The sequence below is a fragment of the Myiozetetes cayanensis genome, unplaced genomic scaffold (genome assembly GCF_022539395.1).
Source record: "Myiozetetes cayanensis isolate MyiCay16 unplaced genomic scaffold, myiCay2020 scf5-8, whole genome shotgun sequence".
In the NCBI taxonomy this organism is placed as follows: domain Eukaryota; kingdom Metazoa; phylum Chordata; class Aves; order Passeriformes; family Tyrannidae; genus Myiozetetes; species Myiozetetes cayanensis.
Window position 1 is genome coordinate 114530141 of NW_026087742.1, and position 19814 is coordinate 114549954.

Sequence of the window (19814 nt, forward strand, 5' to 3'; positions counted from 1 at the left end):
GTTTGCTGCTGCTGGGGCCTGTCAGCACCCTGAATCACCCATGATCTCTGTTATCCCCACTGCAGCAGCTGGCAGGAGTTTTGCACGTGGAATTACTGGAGCAGAGCTTGGCTCTGGTGTTGCCAGGTGGGACATCTCGGGGTGGGACACCCGGGCTGTCTCTGCTGCTGACCTTGCTCCGCTGCTGGCAGCAGCTGTGCCAACAGGAGTGCAAAAAATGCATCCTTTCTCTCTTACTGAATTGTTTCCTGAATTGGTTGGGGATAGGACAAGAACATTATAGAATCATGGAATGGGTTGGGTGGGAAGGAATCTGAAAGATCATCCAGTGCCACCCTCTGCCATGGGCAGGGACATCTCCCACCAGCCCAGGTTGCTCCAAGCCACGTCCAGCCTGGCCTTGGACACTTCCAGGGATCCAGGGGTAGCCACAGCTTCTCTGGGTAACTTCCAGTTCCTCCATAGTGAGCACTGGACAGGAGTGATGAACCATCTGTCCCGAAGGATAAAAAGGAGATTTTAGTTTTACACACAGTTTGTGGAAGAAATTACTCATCTCATCCAGGGGAACGTGTTAAATAAGCACATGACACAAACCAGAGCACATGTGCAACATCAACAGTAGCCCAGAAATGCTGGCTGACCTCAACTGCACTGAGTTGGGCCCCCAGAAAGTACTCTGGACTTTGACCCTTTTGCATGTGTGGTGTCTGAGACCAATGGTCACACGTGCTGACCTCAAACACGATAATTTGTGCAGTGGATTCACAGAAATGCCTGCTTTGAACCTCCAACTCGAGCTTTTCTAGGAGCCAAAAGCCTGGTAAAAGACTAACCAGGCAGGAGCAGGGATGTGTGACAGCAAACCCTCCTTATTCCAGAATCCTGTTGTCAGTGCCAGGCATTTGCAGCAGAGGTGGCTCTGAGTTAGTGCTGACTCCAAGCGCTCCAATTGCAGGTAGTAAACAAGTTTTGTAATCCAATTTGGGATCTGCAGCCCAATAAAAGGCAGAAGATGTTGATACCAAACTGTCTCCACATATCTTTGCAGGTTTAGAGAATGTACATTACCAAGCCAAGGCTGTTTGGCTTCCCTGTGCTCCAAATGGAGATAAATTTAGCAAAACAGATGTTAAAACAGCCTTTTGGAGCCTGGGTTGGTAAATTCTGTGAGGAAATTGGTTAGAATCCAAGGCAAAAACTACAAGGTCAACTGACTACCAAAAATGGAGTCATGGGTTTTGTGTTTTTTAAAAAATTTGAGTTATCAGCATTGTTCTCCATCCTCCATAATAAAAGGGCCAGGAATCAGAAATGAATGGAAATGTTTATACAAAGCCTTACTCAGACTGATTTCTTGCAGCTGTACAGGCTTAAAAGAAATGGAAATAGTGGAATGTTATTTTTGTCAAGTTGGATTAGAAGGCAATGACGAAGCAGGTAATGTGAAAAAAACAAAGTATCATCCTTGCAGCCTCTTTTCTGATCATAAGGACACCTCACTGCACATCTTTTCTAGTGAAAGCTGAAACAAATCCAAATCCCTCACATGCTGTCTCTGAAATTATATTTATGATCCTATGGGTGCAAATAAGTAATTTGGTCCTTGAAGAGGCTTGCCAAGTCGGTGTTTATTGAACATCCCAATGAGCACGAGCAAAGCTTTCAGCTGAGTGAACAGATAATCCTGCAGTGGTTTCAGGACCAGCTCCTAATTCCTTTCTTTTCCAGAAAAAAAATAATATAAAAAGGTCTGTTCTCTGTACTAATGACTGCTTACAGTTGGTAGCTGGTCATAAAAGGCTCCACTTTTTTTTTTTCTGCAAACAAGACATGAAACAAAAATTGCCACCTGGTGTTGCCAAATATTTCCCAGGGGGTTGCAGTGCCAGGGAGGTTCGTGGGCACAGCAAAGGAGAGGTGAAGACCCCTCAGAAAAGGCAATCTTGGACCTTCCAAACTCCTCCTTAACTTAAAAGTTGCCCTCATCCTACCAGGAAAGTGGGGAATGACCAGAATCACAGTCAAAACAACGCCTGTTCCACATCTGTATAGGGGGACAAAGCCCATGAGAGCAATTTTTCGGTTATAAATGATTTTTGAAATTAGGGCATTTTCAATGAATTTGCATACAAAACGTTCACAATTGTGTTACAAGACATAAAATTACTAAAATTACAAGTGAGACGTGCACTGAACTCTCTAGATCAGCTGGTGGCACAAAAAAGGTCAGTTATAATTTGTAATATTCTCTGTTGAAACTCCTAATTATTCTGGAGATCATAGCAGAACTCTAATAAAGCAGGCCATCAAAACAGACTTCCAGTATCTCAACTGGACAAGAGGGCCCTTTTCATACCTATTTTTGCTTGGTATTTGTGCAGTGTTTGGACATGCACGAGCATTTGTACCACGACAGCCTTTCTGGAGCACAGCAATAATCACATTAACGATAAAATGATTGCTCGAGGATCACAGCTGACGTGTTACCTGCTCAACCTCAAAAGTCAGGAGAGCTGTACAGCTCCTGTTTTGCTGGTGACACCAGTCTTGTGTTATTCTGCTGACTCTGATTAAAAAATATGTGCTTGGAAACCCTGGGCTGTGCCTTTCTAGTGCTGCTCTGGAAGAGGCAAGACCAGCACAGCGACGCTGGTTGCGATTTTACCGGGAAACAAAACGTTCCTGAGCACTGGCACACGACTCCCTGTGTGCCAAAATTCCTAGAAAAGCCCCTGGCACCCTTTTGACCAGTACACACAATTCCTGGCTGCATTTCAGGTGTTAGCATGGGACACAGGTCACTCCTAAAAGGCAGATTGTGGGAGATTTTACCTGGAAACAGCAGGGTGGGCTGTCTGTCCCACTCCATTTAACCTCCCTGCTAAAAAATACAGGCCTGGGCACATTTAGTTTGCTGATAAAGCCACAGCCAGTACACAAGTGAACTATTCAGGGACTTATTTAGGAGAACTCCTTGTCATTTGCTGGAAAATTAAAGAACTCACTGAAATCTCTTACGTCCTGTGTGTATTTGCCTAAGAGACCCACCAAACCAGAATACTCTCAATTGGCCTAAATTAGCACATTTTTTTTTGCTACCTGGCCATTGTGCTCAAACAAACATAATGTTTACTGGGAGAGGAGGAAATATTCAGAAATACCTTTTCTTTTTTTTCTTTTTCTTTTTTTTTCTCTCTTTTCGCAGTGCCGATTAATAACACGCCAATATTTTTGTCGTGAAGAAAAGCAGAGAGAGTAAAAATAGCTCTCAAGTGAGATTGCTGCTATTCACTCCCCTGTTCCTGGAACCATGACAGCCATTATATAACCAAAAAGGAGAATTAGATGAAATAAACAGCAGAAGCTAATTGGGTTGATATCAAGTAAAAATATAATTAGTCCGAGTATTTTTGCGGCGAGGGCGCTCGACAATGTGTGGCTGTTCCTCAGCCTTAGTGGGGAACAGGGATCCTGCCATGTGTTCAAAACTTATTCATCGAGCATTTCCATGGAAACACACACAGATGCAGAATCCTTGGAGCGCTTATTTCGGGAATTGCTGTTCCCAAGGTTCGGTCTGGAGCGAGGGCTTTGTCCAGGAGAGGGTGAATGGGCTGTGATTCTGATTTAGGAACCTCCCCCTCAAGGAATTCGTGGGGTCTCAGGGCGGCAGAATTTGGGGGAGGGAAAGAGTAAAGGGCATCTTGAGGGAAAAAAAAAAAAAAAAAAAAAGAGAATAAGACTGAAAAACTTGACCTTAATTTTTCCTCCCAGAGGCTGCCTGGGAGCTGGGAAGTGACAGCGCTGGGAAGAGCCTGGAGAGTTTACAAAACGGCCAAATGCCCCCTAGGAAGATCAAAGTGTCTGCATGAGTGTTATGTGAAGGCTGTAATGAGAAATTTTGGTTAAACACAAAAGTCCCTGGGTCTGGCTGTCCCTCTCTATGGGGGTGAGTTTATGTGCTGTGAAACACAGGGCAGGCTGGTTGTGATGCACGAGGGCTTAATCAACCCAAACCATTCTGAAAGCGTGAATGGAATCTGTTTTTATGAATAAAAGGTGCTTCACTGCTCTTAAGCATTTCTACAGGGAATAAGGACTGTATGAAAGCAGCCATGGCATGGCAGGTGGACATCTCTGGAAGGGGATGTGCCTTCACATTTCTCCTGATCCCATTAATAAAATCAGCCCTGCTGGGCTTTTAATATAATTTGTGATGTAATCTTAGATGCTCAGGCAGGGAAGTCTAGGACATGGTTGCCTTTAATAGCAAGGTCAGGAGTCAAGGTGTATTTTCAAAGGCAGATGACACTCCTAAGCCTGCCAGAGCTCCAGAAGTGTTTGAATGATACTTCCAGGCACATGGTTTGAGTCCTGGGGATGGTTCTGTGCAGGGCTGAGGGTTGGGCTCACTGATCCTTGTGGGTCCCTTCCAACTCAGCATATTCTGGGATGCTGGGAAACCTTGGCTCTGTGTTCTCCTTGTCTCTGTGACCGGGAGGGGAAAGCAAATTATTCATAATGTCTTAAAGATAATGAAGCCCATTATACCAGCATTACTAGTCTAACATGAAGCCTCAAAAGCCAGAGCCTTCACAGGCTGTTCATAATTGTTTGAGGGGTCTCTTGCTGCAGTGAACCGATAACTCCTGTGGACTGATATTTCCTTGGGGCACAATGGAGAGAGTTCAGCCTCAAGTGTGAAGCCTTAACTTCAAATTTTCTGGCTTTTGGCTTAAGTCTGCCTCACCAGGTCCCTGCAAAGCCTTTTTGTTGTGTTTTGTCATGCATTGCACAGCATCAGTGGTAATGCAAGGAGGCACACTGTCACCCACAGGGGTGAGTTCACTCAGGACTGACGGCCCCGTGACACGACTGCCTGTGCTGCCACTGCCTTCAGCCTCAATAATGCTCTCCTGAGAGCTGAAGAGATGACACAGGGTGGGGCTCACAGAAAACACAGAATTGCTCTCAAGGTTTCCGTGCTGCTGTCAGCCTTTGAGGCTTTCCTTGAGCAGAGAGATGTGACGGGGCTGGAGGAAGGCTGGGCTGGCAGCGGGACAGCCCAGAAGGAGAGACAGCACTTATTTCCCCCTGGGTATTTCAGTCACCTCTAAAACTTCACAAGGGTCTGTGATCTTCCTCCACAGGGATGAGCCTGAGCATCTTGAAAAACTACAGGTGCTGTGAGACTCCCCCACAGATGATCTGCTACATGAAATGCATCTGTAAGGGAGAGTAAAATGCTCTCTGAGCCACCCTGGTCCACCCAGAGCAGCCCCTGCATGAGGGAATGGACAACAGCACATCAGTGCTGCTCTCTGGAACACATGTTGGGAAGAAATTCCTCCCTGGGAGGGTGGGCAGGCCCTGGCACAGGTTGGGCAGAGAAGCTGTGGCTGCCCCTGGATCCCTGGAAGTGTCCAAGGCCAGGTTGGACTGGGCTTGGAGCAACCTGGGCTGGTGGAAGGTGTCCCTACCCAGGGCAGGGGGTGGAACTGGATGATCTTTAAGGTCCCTTCCCACCCAAACCATTCCATGATTCTGTGATTCTGTATTCAGAACTTCACATTTAGGCAGAGCCAGCAGAAGACTTTTCATTTTGCAGTCTGGCAGAAGAATGACAGCAGTTATCCAGAAAGGAGAGAATAAGGAGTTGAAGAGCTGAAATTCCAGCAGGAAGAAGCCCCAGAAGGCAGAAGGATTTCCAGTAAAAGCCAAAAATTACCCCAGACTTCACCATACCCTCAGCTTCTTGCAAAACCCATTCGGTGAAACAACTCTCCTCCTCAGTAAACTCATTCTTTTTCTTGCACATAAATGAAATTAAGCCATTTATCTCAAAATGCTGGGAAAAAAATAATTAAAAAAAAATCCGTTGCTGTCATTTTTGGAGTTTAAATTCTTGTAAGACACTCCCAGGTGAATGATGTTCAGGCCCATACCATTAGGGGACAAAGTACACTCAAATAAAGGCCACAGGCTTACAGAATTCAAATGAAATCTGAAGCACTGTAGGTTTTATGTTTGCTGGGAGAAGGACACACAAATCCCCTGTCTTGTTATCAGCAAGACATTGATTTTCTATGGAAGTTTGCTTGAATTGCTCTTGGAATAAATTACACTGTAGCCCAACTTCCCTTCAACAAGAGTAGGATTGAATCTTTCTGAAAATGGTTGTTTGGGTTTTTTTTTTAAACTCTTAGTACTTATTTAATTCTTTCCCCTCAGCAATGCAACTGATGGAAAAAAAATAGCTCAACAATGGCTCATTTTCTCTGCTCACCCCCAAGTGAATCCGTTCCCTCATTTCTATCTGTTATCTCCTTCTGATCTTTCTTGGTGCATAAGAAACCTCATTCATTAAACTGCAAAGGGGGGGGGAGGAAGATCTGCTTCGTTCTGGCAGCATTTAAATATGGATGGATGGAATTTAAACAGCAGGATGAGCTGATAGATAGGAAACAAGAGCTTGCCTTCATTGTATTCCTGTTCAGCAGTAAATTGGGGATGTTTGATGTCATTTGTGTCGTGCTTCTAATAGGTTAGAAAGGAAAAATGATGATGATTTTATTGACTAATAGCAATTTCATACCTGTAATGATACAACAAGAAGTTGTCTATCGTCTCAGAGCAATAATAAGGAAAAATAATGCCTGCCTTTTCCTTGTTTGTTTGTTTCCCGTGGCAGCCAACGTCCTGGAAGAAGACTCAATGGAGCAGGACATAGAGAGCCCTGTCACTATTCATCAACCAAAGTTGCCCAAACAAGCTAGAGAGGATCTGCCAAAAAACATCAGCAAAGAATGTGCCAAGAGAAAAATCCAGAGGTACGTTAGGAAAGATGGGAAATGCAACGTCCACCACGGGAATGTCAGAGAGACCTACCGTTACCTGACTGACATCTTCACCACCTTGGTGGATCTCAAGTGGAGGTTCAACCTGCTGATCTTTGTCATGGTTTACACCGTGACCTGGCTGTTCTTTGGAATGATCTGGTGGCTGATTGCCTACATGAGAGGAGATATGGATCACATAGGGGACAGCACGTGGACCCCCTGCGTCAGCAACCTCAATGGGTTTGTCTCAGCCTTTTTATTCTCAATCGAGACCGAAACCACCATTGGGTATGGTTACCGGGTCATCACGGACAAGTGTCCCGAGGGGATTATCCTGCTCTTAGTGCAGTCGGTTTTAGGTTCTATCGTCAACGCCTTCATGGTTGGCTGCATGTTTGTGAAAATATCCCAACCCAAGAAGAGGGCAGAAACCTTGGTGTTCTCCACAAACGCAGTCATTTCCATGCGGGATGGGAAGCTGTGTCTGATGTTCCGAGTAGGAGACCTTAGGAATTCCCACATTGTAGAGGCATCCATACGAGCCAAGTTGATCAAATCCAAACAGACAAAGGAGGGGGAATTTATACCACTCAACCAGACAGATATCAACGTAGGTTATTACACAGGGGATGATCGTCTCTTTTTGGTTTCACCACTGATCATCAGCCATGAGATTAACCAGCAGAGTCCTTTCTGGGAGATTTCCAAAGCCCAGTTGCCCAAAGAGGAGCTAGAAATTGTTGTAATCCTAGAAGGAATGGTGGAGGCAACAGGTAACATTTCTTATACTTTGTATAAGGTAATTGCTTTCATTTTAGCAAGGAAAAATCAGTGGGGTTTTGCTTCACTTTAAAGGCATCACTTCAACAGTTGTTCCATTTGAAAAAAGCACCTGTTATCTGGTTAGCCCCGAAATTAAAAGCATGCCCAGTGTAATTGTCTGTTCCATCTCGCCTAACGGGATTAGTGTTGTTCCTGCTCTGTTTGGAAAATGGGAGAGCGTTTCTCATTTTCTAAATCTTCCACAGCATCTCACCCAGTGATCTGTCACTCTATTGCAGGAGCAACTCAACCAGTAGGTTGTGGGATAAAATTGCTTAGAAAAAAAAATAATAATTCAATGCAAACCTCTGTTTATGATTGACGTGGAAGCACCATAGTCCTGCTGCTTCCAATCCCCTGTGGGTAATTCCAGAATAACTGCCTGCCACGTGGCATTCCCAGGTTGTTTGGATCCAGTAGGAAGTGATGATGTGCTTGGTTGTCTTTTTTCTTGCTTGTTTGCTTAGTTTTGTTTTAACCTGTGGGTCTTGTTCCACTTTAGGATCTGTTTGATTTTGTGTTTCACTGAGCCCCCCTCCCCACTCCCCACGCCACAGGAATGTCCAGAAAGCTGGGATGTGTATAAATAAGGCATGTTGTGTCACAGGAGCCTTGTGGAGATGCTGTTTGGTCCTTCCCTACAATTATACAGCACAACATCAGCAAGCACTTGATGCTGAGAAAACAGTGCTTGGAATTCACGACAAATGGACTCATGAAGTAATGTTTGTTCTTTGCACTAAAGCCAGAGTAACAGGAGGATGTTTTCTCTCTAAAATCGGTGTGTTTCCCACAATCAGAGTGCTGGTACACTTGGTTTAGAAGCTGGAGGTGTTTTTTTATGTCAATAACAACATCAGTGTCTGAAATGAGTAAATGTAATCAATACAAGGGAATGGTGATTATAAAACCAAGAAACGATGTGCCTGGGGGGAAAACACTGAGATAGAAATATAAGTAATATAAGAATATAAAAATATAGAGATATAAGAACGAGATCTGCCATTTTCCCCACGACTGCAGCAAAACCCAGGGAAGTTTGAGGACGTGGATCACAGAGCTCTGCCAGAGGTACAACCTTTCCAACCCCTGACTCGTGGTTTGTAACTGGAGCCAGGAAATAAAGAGCAGTCTCTTACTAGAACATGTGTGTGTGTGTGTTTCACACATCTGTTATGTGGTGGCAGAAGAAAACTGCGTTTGTCACCATATAATAAACGTGTGAGACAAAAATGGAGTGGGGAAAAAAATAAAAAAAAAAAAAAAAAGAAAGAAAAATTGAAAAGAACTTGGCAGGGAACTTGAAGCGGTAAGTGCAAGGCTCCCAAATTTTCCAGGAAGTAGGTGGTACTGAAGAGAAATCAAGATGAAATGTTTTGTGTTCCTGGTATGTGCAGCAGTCACGGAGATTTCAAACATCTGCATCACCTTCGGGTGAGACGACGGGGAAATTGCTGTTTATGAGCTGAAACCACCTTGAAATCTCTGAATTGCAGCTGAGGGAACTTGACATCCCACAGGGAGGTGGATATTTTCAGGGTTGCTGAACACCGTGTTTTCCAGGGAAATGATTGGCAAGCAGTGGAAGAACGAAAGATGTCTCACCAAAACCCACCTACAGAGATCAAAAGACAGAACACTTCTGCAGTGCAGCAAATGCAGCTTTGTTGCCTTAAACCTCTCACTCTTTCACTGTTTAACCCTTCTTTCCCCACCCTCATCTTCCCCCTTGCACACCCACAGGGCTCTCTGGGGTGTCCTTTGCTGCTCCAACACCGACCACGTCCTCCTCTCAGCCATTATCGGCCTCCTCTGGGAGGGGACTCCCCCTCAGACTGCTTGGGCTGCCAAAATGTAAGATAAAAGTCAGATCTGTTGTTGTGTCAAACCCTTGGAGTCCACACGAAGACAGAAACCAGAGGCAGTGGTTTGAACACCCACTGGAGCCATCCAGGATCGAGGTGTTTCCCTGGCACGGGATGGGGGGGCCCATTTACCATTTTAAGCTGCTCTGGTTTGTTCTGGCTGGGAGGGCATCAGACAATGTCATGATTAGCAGCACAATTTCTGAGACGTGTCTGTACAGAAGTAGCTGCTTGTTCTGTGCTTTGGGTTATTTTTGTTGAAGGTACAGTCAGGCCAAGCTACCAAAACTTGACATTTTGCCTCTTTTAACTTCCAAATATTTACAAATTACATTCCAGCAAACACTGAAAGCCAGTTTAGGTCATCATATATTCACATTTACTGCTTGATGTAGAGTGAGGGCAGCAAAAGAAGGTGCTCTGAGCAACAATCTCCAACCCTTGAACAACCCATCACACCTTCCAACACTGGTCAGAGCCTTGGGATATAAATTATTAAAGCTGGAGCTAAGAAACTGTGATGTCAGATATGGAAACATCAATATTTAGTGTCGCTGCTGGTGAATCAAAACCAGATTGGGATCATTAGATTATGTTATTAATTATTATATTACAATATTGCATTATCAGAAAAGCCACTCCCAAATTTGGTCAGTGAAAACAACCCTTTTTCAATTTTCAGAGCTTCCTCATTCTGGGAGCAGACATACCTTCCATGAGAAATAAAAATGGAAAATGATAAGTATAAATATTTGCTATTATTGTTATTGATCAGATATTATTATGTTTAAATATATATATATATATAAAAATAATATTTTCTACCTTAAGGGCTTTAAAAGCACACCCATCTGCATATGAAACACGACTCTATGTATTGTCTTGTGAACTCTGCATCATGTGTTGGTACAGGAAATTAGGAATAATGCATTTTACTAAATGAAATTAAACTAAATTAACCAAACTCAAATTTAGCAGAAAGTTCAAATCAAGGAGCCTTTAATTCCCCTTGGAAGCACTGCCATAATTTCCTGGGATGAAAAAGGAAGTCAGTGTGTCTTTACCGAGGCACAGACCAAAATATGACCCTGGGAAGAGCATGAAGATCACTTTGAGGGCAGAATCTTCAGCAAGGCACTTCCAAAAAACACAAAGTCAGTCTGACTCCTCCAGACAGCATCACTGAAAACTCAAAATAAGACTTTTTAAAAACTATTTGTTATGGATCCTTTCAATAGGCAACTTTCTGTATTTATTTATTTACAACCACAATCAAAAACATCCCTTCTGGTTCAAAGGGTAAGACTTTTGCAAAGATTCACTTCTGTGCTTCTCCTGATAGTGACACACATCCCTCAAGTGCCCAAAATAACCCAGTCTGGGGACAACACAATCATGGGGTGAAGCACTTTAGGCTGCCATGAAGCAACTGAGGAACCTCCGGGAGTGAGGGGGGCCAAAAGTCCAACTGAGCTTCAGTGGAGCTGAAGGACTCAGCTGTTATTTCCACACTTTGCTGCCATTTCTGAGGCGTTTCTGCTGCTTTTAGTGCCACACTCCACCTGTGGCGTTGCCAGAGCAGCCCCACACCAGCAAAGCTTGTCCCACACTTAGGCAGGACTAAAAGGCGGGATTCTGAAGGCCAAAGGAATCCTGGGGGGCATTGGGAAGAGCGTTCCCAGCAGGGCAGGGAGGGGATCCTGCCCCTCTGCCCAGCCCTGGGAGGTTCATCTGCAGGGCTGGGTCCAGCTCTGGCTCCTCAGCACAGCAGGGACAGGGAGCTGCTGGAAGATGATTCTCCTGTGGAGATTCCAAAGGGATGGAGCATCTCTGGGAGCAGGAAAGGCTGAGGGAGCTGGGGCTGTTCAGCCTCCAGAGCACACACTGAGAGGGGACCTCCCCCAGGTCTGTGGGGGCTGCAGGGAGGGGGCAGAGGATGGACCAGGCTCTGCTCGGGGGGCCCCAGCAATGGCACAAGAGGAAGGGGCAGGAACTGATGCCCAGCAAGTTCCACCTGCACAGGAGGAAGAACTTCTTTGCTGGGCAGTGACCCAGCACTGAACAGATCACCCAGAGAGGGTGTGGAGTCTCCTCCCTGGGAATATTCCAGACCCATCTGGACAAAATCCACGTGCTCTGGGGTGGCCCTGCTGGAGCAGGGAGGTGGGACCAGATGACCTCACTGTGGTCCCTTCCAACCTGACCCATCCTGGGATTCTGTGCTCCCTCTGTTCCTTATGGAAGAGCTGTAACATTAAATACAAGTGATCTCACTGGGAAGAACCTGACAAACACACTGACCTCGCTTCAGCAGTATTTGATATTTACCTTTTAAGACAGTTGGTTTATATTAAAGTGCCACCATTATTTTCATATTATTTTCTGGAGACTACTTATAGGTATATCTTAGAGAGGTTTGTAGAGTACACACATTTTCAGTCATAGAATTTGAGAAAATTATTGTTTTTCCTTGAAGCAACAAAAAAAAAAAAAAATTAGGCTCAAAGATTCTGAACCCTTTCTCCCCTAAACAGCAGGCATAAAACCTTGGATTTGAATAACTCATTTATTTGTTTTAAATGTATGAAAAATCCACAATTTAGATTTTTTTTTTTCTCTGATAATTTAGTACCCTCTTCCTAACAACAGGCTTGAAATTGTTCAGACTTTTCCACCCAGTTAAATCAATTTAAGACAAGTCTTATCATCATAAACAAATTAGTAATTTTAAAAAAGTTAAACGAGGCTTCCAAATGTATAATTTTGATAGGGAAATAAACCCATAACAAGGAAAGGAAAGTCTTTTTAATTTGGGAGGCAGGAGGGTCAGGTATGGTAAAATATCTACAGGAACTGAGAGAAAATTAAGAAATTAAAAGACTCAATGAGGGGGATGTAGAAAAAATAAAAAGGAGAGAAAGAGGAATATCCTGAATAACCCACAGCCTTTTTGGCAATGGAGCTCCACAGCCTGATTCAAATCCCTCCTCTAGAGCTGCATTAATGTACAGGAAACATCATTTTCTACCTCAGGAAAGGAATATGAAGTCTTTCAGCCAACTTAAGACCCTCAAACCTTGGGAAGTTGTGTTTGCCAGAGGGTTGCTCAGGGTGGCAACCATTCCCTCTGGGTAAAAATAAACATATGGACACTGAAACAGTCCCAGGGAAAGCAAATGATCTGCACTATTACAGCTGTAAAAAAAAAAAAAGAAAGAAAAAAAAAGAAATAAGCAACAAAGCTGGACAGACAACTTTGGGTTCATATGGATAATTTTACAAATAAACTTGTAATGGGCTGCATTTATAATTCTGACACATGGGCAGCTTGAGAGCAGTATTTGCAGAAGGGTTTATGGACACATAAACAAACACACTTGCCAGCTGTGGAAAATACGTGTGGAAAGCAATAAAATGCCCACACGGATGGTTATTTATACAGCAAACGGTGCTTTTCTCTGGACAAACATCGTATCAAGCTGTTCCCACTCTTCACTGCAGCCCCTTTGACTGACTGATTTATTGTCTTTTTTTATTTCTCTGGGGTGAATTGCTGCATTTACCCCTTCTCCTTTGCCCAGTCCTAGCGAACACCTCCCTCTGACACGAGTGGTAACAGCTCCAACCCTTCAGCCCATCCCAGCAGACTTTGCTCTCTCTCCAAATAAACCTTGCTGGGGTCAGAGTTTCTCACTCGGATTTTTTTTTTTACTGCTCTTCAGAGAAGAGAGGTTTGTTTATCCACTCGAATGGCTTCTTAAGGCACCTCACTTAAGGAGGTGAGAGGAAGAAAAGAGCCGGGATTTCTCACACTCGGGTGTGTCTGCAGGACGAGTGGTGAGGGCAGATTTCACTGCTGTGCTCCGGGAGGTGTCCAAAGCACAGCGACTGAAATGCAGCTCCAGCAGGGATAAGAATAAGTGACTTCAGCTCTAAACCGGATTATCATCATCATCATCATTTCAGGAATGATCAGAATACAAAGGCTCTCTGGTTTTTCTCTCTTTCTGTTTGAAGAGTTTTGTCATCTCTCGATGCTGGATGCCAGACTTGGACACCTGGGTTCACCTTCCCACATATTCCCCCAGATCCCCACTTCCCTGATCCCTTCCACTTTTACTCCTCGCTCACATTTCCACGGGGTTAATTCTAACAGAACATCCCATTGGTTTTGACTCCAACACAGAAAATCAGGGATGGCAGCAGGAGTGATTGCAGTGCCAGCAGAGAAAGGCATTCCAGTTTTATCGGGATGTTTCCTTCAGGAAGCTTTCTCCACAGGTGGACAAGATTAATCTTGTTTGCTGAAAGGGGACTACAAGGCTTAAAGGAGGCAATTACAACTTCACAGTAGTCAAAGCTGTGCACAATGGCAAGAATTCAGGGAGGGAAATCCATGGAACAAAAAGAGATATGAAGATTATGAGCATTTCAACCGAAACTGTGGTGTTTCTCACTTTCTGGGAAGGCAGGGATCAGGAATTACACATTTGTTTGACAGCTTTATTCTCTAAATAGTGCTGTACTGTGCAAACATGTTACTGAATGTTTGATAATGGTTTATTGCCCATCTTTCATACCTTTCTCACCAGTTACTCACTCAACTCCTCACAACTACAGCAGCTCCCTCACCCCTGAGCGTTCAGATACAATACTTAGATTCAACACTAACTCATATGTTAAAAACTGAGATCTCTAAAAAGGAACTTTGAGATCCCTATGAATGGAAAAAACCCACTTTTGTACAGCTAATTAGATATTGTTAAATAATTCTGCTCTCAACACGAGTCAAACTCGCACAGGAGGGGCTTCATTTCGCACCTCGTGCCCCTGCAATCCAGCATTTTGTCTCCCTCTCGCTCATGAGCCTGCACACATCCATCTCCATGGCCAGAGGAGTCCCAGAGCAGGATCCCAAAGCTTTAACACTGGCCCTGCTGCTGCTTTTTTAATGGGAGAAGAGCACAATGGGAACCCTCTTCCTTGGCCAGCCCAGACACTTCAAAATCTGGTGCCAGACACTTCAAAATCTGGTGCCAGACACTTCAAAATCCCCTCTGTCTCCAGCACAGCTTTGAGCAAAGGTGTTTTCTAGCAGCATAGCACAGAAACAAGGCACTGCAAAGGTGATTCCTTGGGTGTCCAGGCCCAGCTCAGACTCCAAGGAATGCCTGGGCCGAGAAAGGAGAGGCTCAGCTGCCCTGAGCACCAGCACAGCCTCCTCCACAAACCCCTCCACCCGGCAAAACCCAAGGGATGATTCCCTGCAAAGCCACCTCAGCATTATCCAGGTCAAAGGACTCCCCGGGCAGAATCAGCTCACTGAACGTGTTTCACCTGCTTCAGGAGCGGAGATGTGGATTTCTGATGGATTCCTGAGCCCCCCCTGAGAAGGGCTCCAGGCCACTGAAGTGCCTGTTCCATCTGTGAGAGCTTCTCAGGATGATGTCTGTTTAACTTGAGCTCAGCTGATCCACTTGATCCTGGAATGGTGGGAACACGGGGTCAGCACTGCGATGTTTTCCTGGGAAAGGAAACCTACAGCTGTTGGTTCTAATTTTAGCCTTCTAACTTTTGGTCATCCGAGGGTTTTTTTTTTTTTACCTGCCTGGAGAGGAAGGTGATGAAACCCCAGGCACGCTCTGGTTGGAGTCAGGGCAGTGTCTCACCCCTGGAACTTCTGCTGAACTGATTCTTTCATGTTGATTACCGTGTTCCCTCGTGCCTGATCTCCAGATATGAAGCATTCTTACGTAGCCTGCAGTCCAAAAAAACCCTGGGAAGTATTTTTGGCAAAACTCTGCTCCCTCCCTTATTTCTGAAAGATCTTTTTCACTTCTCCCCTTGGTGCTTATTTACTGCCAGCTGTGTGATATTGTTTCCTCCTGTCTCACCAAATTGTGGTGAAGGGTAAACACTTTGCATTACCCTCCCTGATAACTGCAAAGCCTCTCTAATGTGACAAATATTTACACTGGTTTTTAATGAATGCAAGCAAAAAGTTTTCACAAAATTGAACAGAGCAGCAACTGTAAAGCCAAAAGTGACCTAAAGGGTTGAAGAATGAGCAAGCAAGCAAAGCTGTGAAGTAAATGAGAAATTCAAAGTCAACAGTTGGTAGATTAAAAAGAACAAGACTGCAGATAACACCTCTGGCTACATAAAGCATATGAAGAAGGTAGAAAATTTATGAGTATATGTTTTCTAACCTAGAAAGCAGCTGCCAGCACTGAAAAACTGCCATTATTGAACAGCTTCTGGGATTCCCAAGGCCACTGCAGAAAAAAAAAAAGAAAAAAAAGTCCTCAAGGCGTTTCAGCAAAAACAAATCACAGAAGACTGCTGTGACCTCAGAGGCTCAATCACAGCATTCCAAGGAAAATCAGGCACCAGCTGATGTGCTCCACGTCGTTTTCCCCACTCTGTGAAAGGCAGGAAGGGCTCGTGTGATCAGCCTGGAGCTCTCGCTCGCTCGCCTCTCTCTCCTTCAGTCCCGAGGGAATTACAGACAGAATGAGTCACAACGCTCTCCAGGATTTCTCTCCTTACTGATTTGGACAATTATCTTTAGCTGGGATTCCTGTGGAATGGAATAAGTCTTTAGTTTAAAAGAAATAGGATTTTAATAAATAGCGGATTGTTGAATATGAGGTACCCCGTTCTTACAACTTAGACAGTAAAGGAACTTAATTTAAAGAAATATTCAAAACATGAAAACAAAGCTAAGTTGTTTTGAGATTAACAAAGAAAGTTAAGATCTCCAACACCAAATTTCCAGTGCTTGTGAGGAACCCATTTGAGATTTCTGAGGAATGCCAAAATTTGATTTAGAAAACAACTTCAAAGGGAATATTTGGATCAATTCCATCAAGTTCTCAGAAATAAGTAGTGGGAAGGGTATTTTGTGCCCTGCAAAAGGCTCCAGGTTGTAGGTCCCCAGATTTCTCCCAGCAGTTTAAGTTTAGAGAGCAATGATTCAAATAACTTCCCCGGACAGATTTGATCAGGACTTGATCTCCCACCGCATGGTGAGGTCACTGGGAATGCAGGGCACTGTCACAGCAAGGAAAGGGGACAGGGCAGCCAAAATTTCTGCTTCAGGACAGTTCATGGCAGTGGCCAAGGCTAAAAGGGGAGCCAAAGCCCCGGGGATTGAGCAGGGAATTCATGGTTGTTACTAAACAGAGCTGGAGGAGACCAGGATGTCCCTCGTGTCCCCAGAGTGACAAAGAAAAGAGGGAAAATCATCAGGAGGAAGGAAGCTGGCAAAGCACCATTGCCTCCCTCTGCCCACAGGGACAGGCTTCCCAAGGAGATGGACGAGCCCAGGTCACACAGTGAACATTCCACACCAAACCCACTGGAGCAAAACGAGTCCAGGTCTCTGCAATTCACTGATCTACAGCCCTGAGCACAAATTCAGAAGGGAATGACACACCCCAAAATAGGCTCCCCAGTACAAAACAGACATGGACACAGAATCCCAGGATCACTGAGGTTGGAAAAGCCCTCCCAGCCCATGGATCCCCCCTGTGCCCCATCCCCACCCTGTCCCCCAGCCCAGAGCACTGAGTGCCACGGCCAGGCCTGCCTTGGACACCTCCAGGGCTGGGCACTCCAAACCTCCCTGGGCAGCCCCTGCCAAGGCCTGACCACCCTTGCCAGCAACAAATTCCTCCTCCTGGCCAACCTGAGCCTCCCCTGGCACAGCTGGAGGCCGTTCCCTCTCCTCCTGTCCCTGTTCCCTGGGAGCAGAGCCCAACACCCCCCCAGCTCCACCCTCCTGTCAGGAGGGCATCATGAAAACAAGGACATCTCAGAGGCACAGGGAGGCAGGATGTGTTGCAGTGCAGGCAATTCTGATTAGACACCAGGAGAAAACTAAAGAGGGCCCCAGGGGGATTGGGGAATCACCATCCCTGGAGATATCCCTGACTGGACTGCACAAACCCTGAGCTGAGGTGACTCCATAGATCCTCCCAGCCTAAATCAGCCTGTGGTTCTAAACCCCAAAGCTGTCTCCTCCTCATGTTTTATAGCTGTGGAGCATTGAATGGCTTTGAGAAAATTAATAGCCCAGCTAAGAGCTTTCACTGTTGTCCCACGTCACCACTTAGAAATTGTGGGTTTATGCACTTGAGAGCTGTTCTGTGGTCACCCCTGAGCCCCTGGGGACAGCAGAGCCTCAGAGAGGGGAGGCAGGAGGGAAGAAGGAGCCTGAGATCATCTGCTCTGTCAGGCAACTCACCTTGAAGACTGATCCAAAGATTGCATGAATTCAGAGCTATTCCCTACTTGTCCTGGATTTTTTTCCCACTCCTCTGACCACAATCCTCCCTGGTTTGCACCTTTCTGTCCCTCTAGAGAGTGAGGGAGGTTGAGATGGACATCCAGCATTCCTGTGATGATTCCTGCTCCTCTCTCCATGGGACTGCCTTTCCATGGCTCAAGCCACACGGAACCCAGCTACAAATAATTGCTGAATCGTCATTATTATCATTATTCTGACCACCATCCTCACAACCTGGCAACAAGACATTTTTGATTTGTCCTTTTTTGGGTGGGGGAAAGCCCAAAGTCACATCAGGGATGGCAGCTTTGATCCCACACTTCTGATTGAGGCAGACTGATGTGAACTGGAGAGAGAGGGAATTTCCCCTGCAAGAGAAAAATCCATCTGACTCTGGCAGAGCTGCCAGGCACCACCACAACAAAAAAGATTTATGACTCAGCCAGTCCAATTAAATTGTGCTGGCACTTTTTTGAAACTAGCCATTAGGTTCTCTTTTTTTCTTTTTTTTTGCAACCTTGCATAAGAATTATTAATTTATTACATTTAGAGCTCCAGGGTGGGAAAACCCCCCTTCCATTCTCATCATTTTCCCAATTCTATTCCCATTAGTCCCCTTTTACAGCGAGGAGACAACAAATTAGCTTCTTTTTCAGCTATTAAGTGCAGCAATGAGTTTCCAGCTGCCAATAGGGCCATGACAGATGCCGTGAAAAAGCATAGGGGAGTTCAAAGCCAAAGGTTTTGAGTCAGTCAGGGATTCTTGTCTGGCCAAAAATCTGCTTCAAAGGCAGCAGCCACGTCTACAGAGCTGTGAAGCGGGGAGGGTTTGCTTTGCAGTCTGAGGAAAATGCTTTTCTCCTCCCAGGGGTCCAGGGCTCAAACTCCTCTTTCAGGCTCTCCCTTCAGGGCTTGAACACAACTACAACAGGATTTTAAACTCCTGATAAATTAGCCAAGATCCAGGGTTTAAGATGCAAACCTTGGTGTGCCTGACTTCCTTTACCCTGCAAAGGGGTATAAAATACTTGTTCAGGTGCTCAGAAGCCATCAGTGATAGAAATCCAGCCCAGAAACATCCCCTCCCAATGCAGGTCCAATGTTTAATACACAGCCTTGAGCCTGATCCCGAGCTCTCCCAAACCTGTGGAGTAGGACTCAGGTCTCTGGTGGCCTCTGGATGAGGACCCCGAAGGAATAAATCGAGCTGAGCAATTCCTGTCAGCTCCCTGATGGCCTCAGAGAAGCAGCAATTAAGGCTCTAATTACAAGGCAAACGGGAGATTAGAAGCAGATAAATGTTCATAATGTAGGTAAAGTGTCCACACTGGAACCTTTGGCTGTTAAAAGGGAACCTCCCAACATCTGAGGTGACTTCACAGCTGTGTGAGGAAGGGTGGGATGAGGCAGGACATCTTTCCCTGGCTGCTGGCACAGCCCTGCAGTCCCTCTGTTCTCTGCAGGTGGATGGAACGAGCCATTCCACACCGACAGAAATCTTGGGTATTTCACCACACAAACTGTCCACGGCAAACCCAGGCACAGGAATGCTCAGTCCACGGAAAAACACCTTACTCTGCCTCCCTTTCCTGTGCTCTCAGTTCACCACCTTCCTCCCACGCTTCCCGTCTCTCCTGTGTGGTTTAGTGCGTGAGCTGTTACAAAGAGAGGAACCAGAAGCCAAAATTTCACCAGGTGCAGCAGGTCCATCACAAATATGGACTGATTTTTTTTTTTTTCCATCAGAAAGACAAAAGAACTAGAGCTGGAGGCTCCTGTGAGCACAGACCTCAAGGCTGACACCGTTTATGGCAGCCAAGACAAGAGATTGGACCTCTCTGAAAACTCTTTTCACTACACTCTCTAAATATCACACCAGGCAGGCCAGAAAAACATGGAAATAATAATAAAAAAAAATAATTTAGGACATTTCCAGGAGTTTCCCTCGAAATTTGTTTGCAGGTTCAGCCCTTCTGAGATTAAGCCCTTGCATTT

The 19814-nt window shown here is 45.2% G+C and overlaps 1 protein-coding gene across 2 annotated transcripts in view; it reads left to right on the top strand.

The window, feature by feature from the left end:
• Positions 1–19814, top strand: part of KCNJ6 (potassium inwardly rectifying channel subfamily J member 6) — a 151735-nt gene that overhangs the window by 107747 nt on the left and 24174 nt on the right. For both annotated transcript variants that reach the window (XM_050332854.1, XM_050332855.1), the window contains one exon: positions 6695–7615. In XM_050332854.1, coding sequence (XP_050188811.1) covers positions 6695–7615 — 921 coding nt within the window. The remainder of the gene's footprint in view (positions 1–6694; positions 7616–19814) is intronic.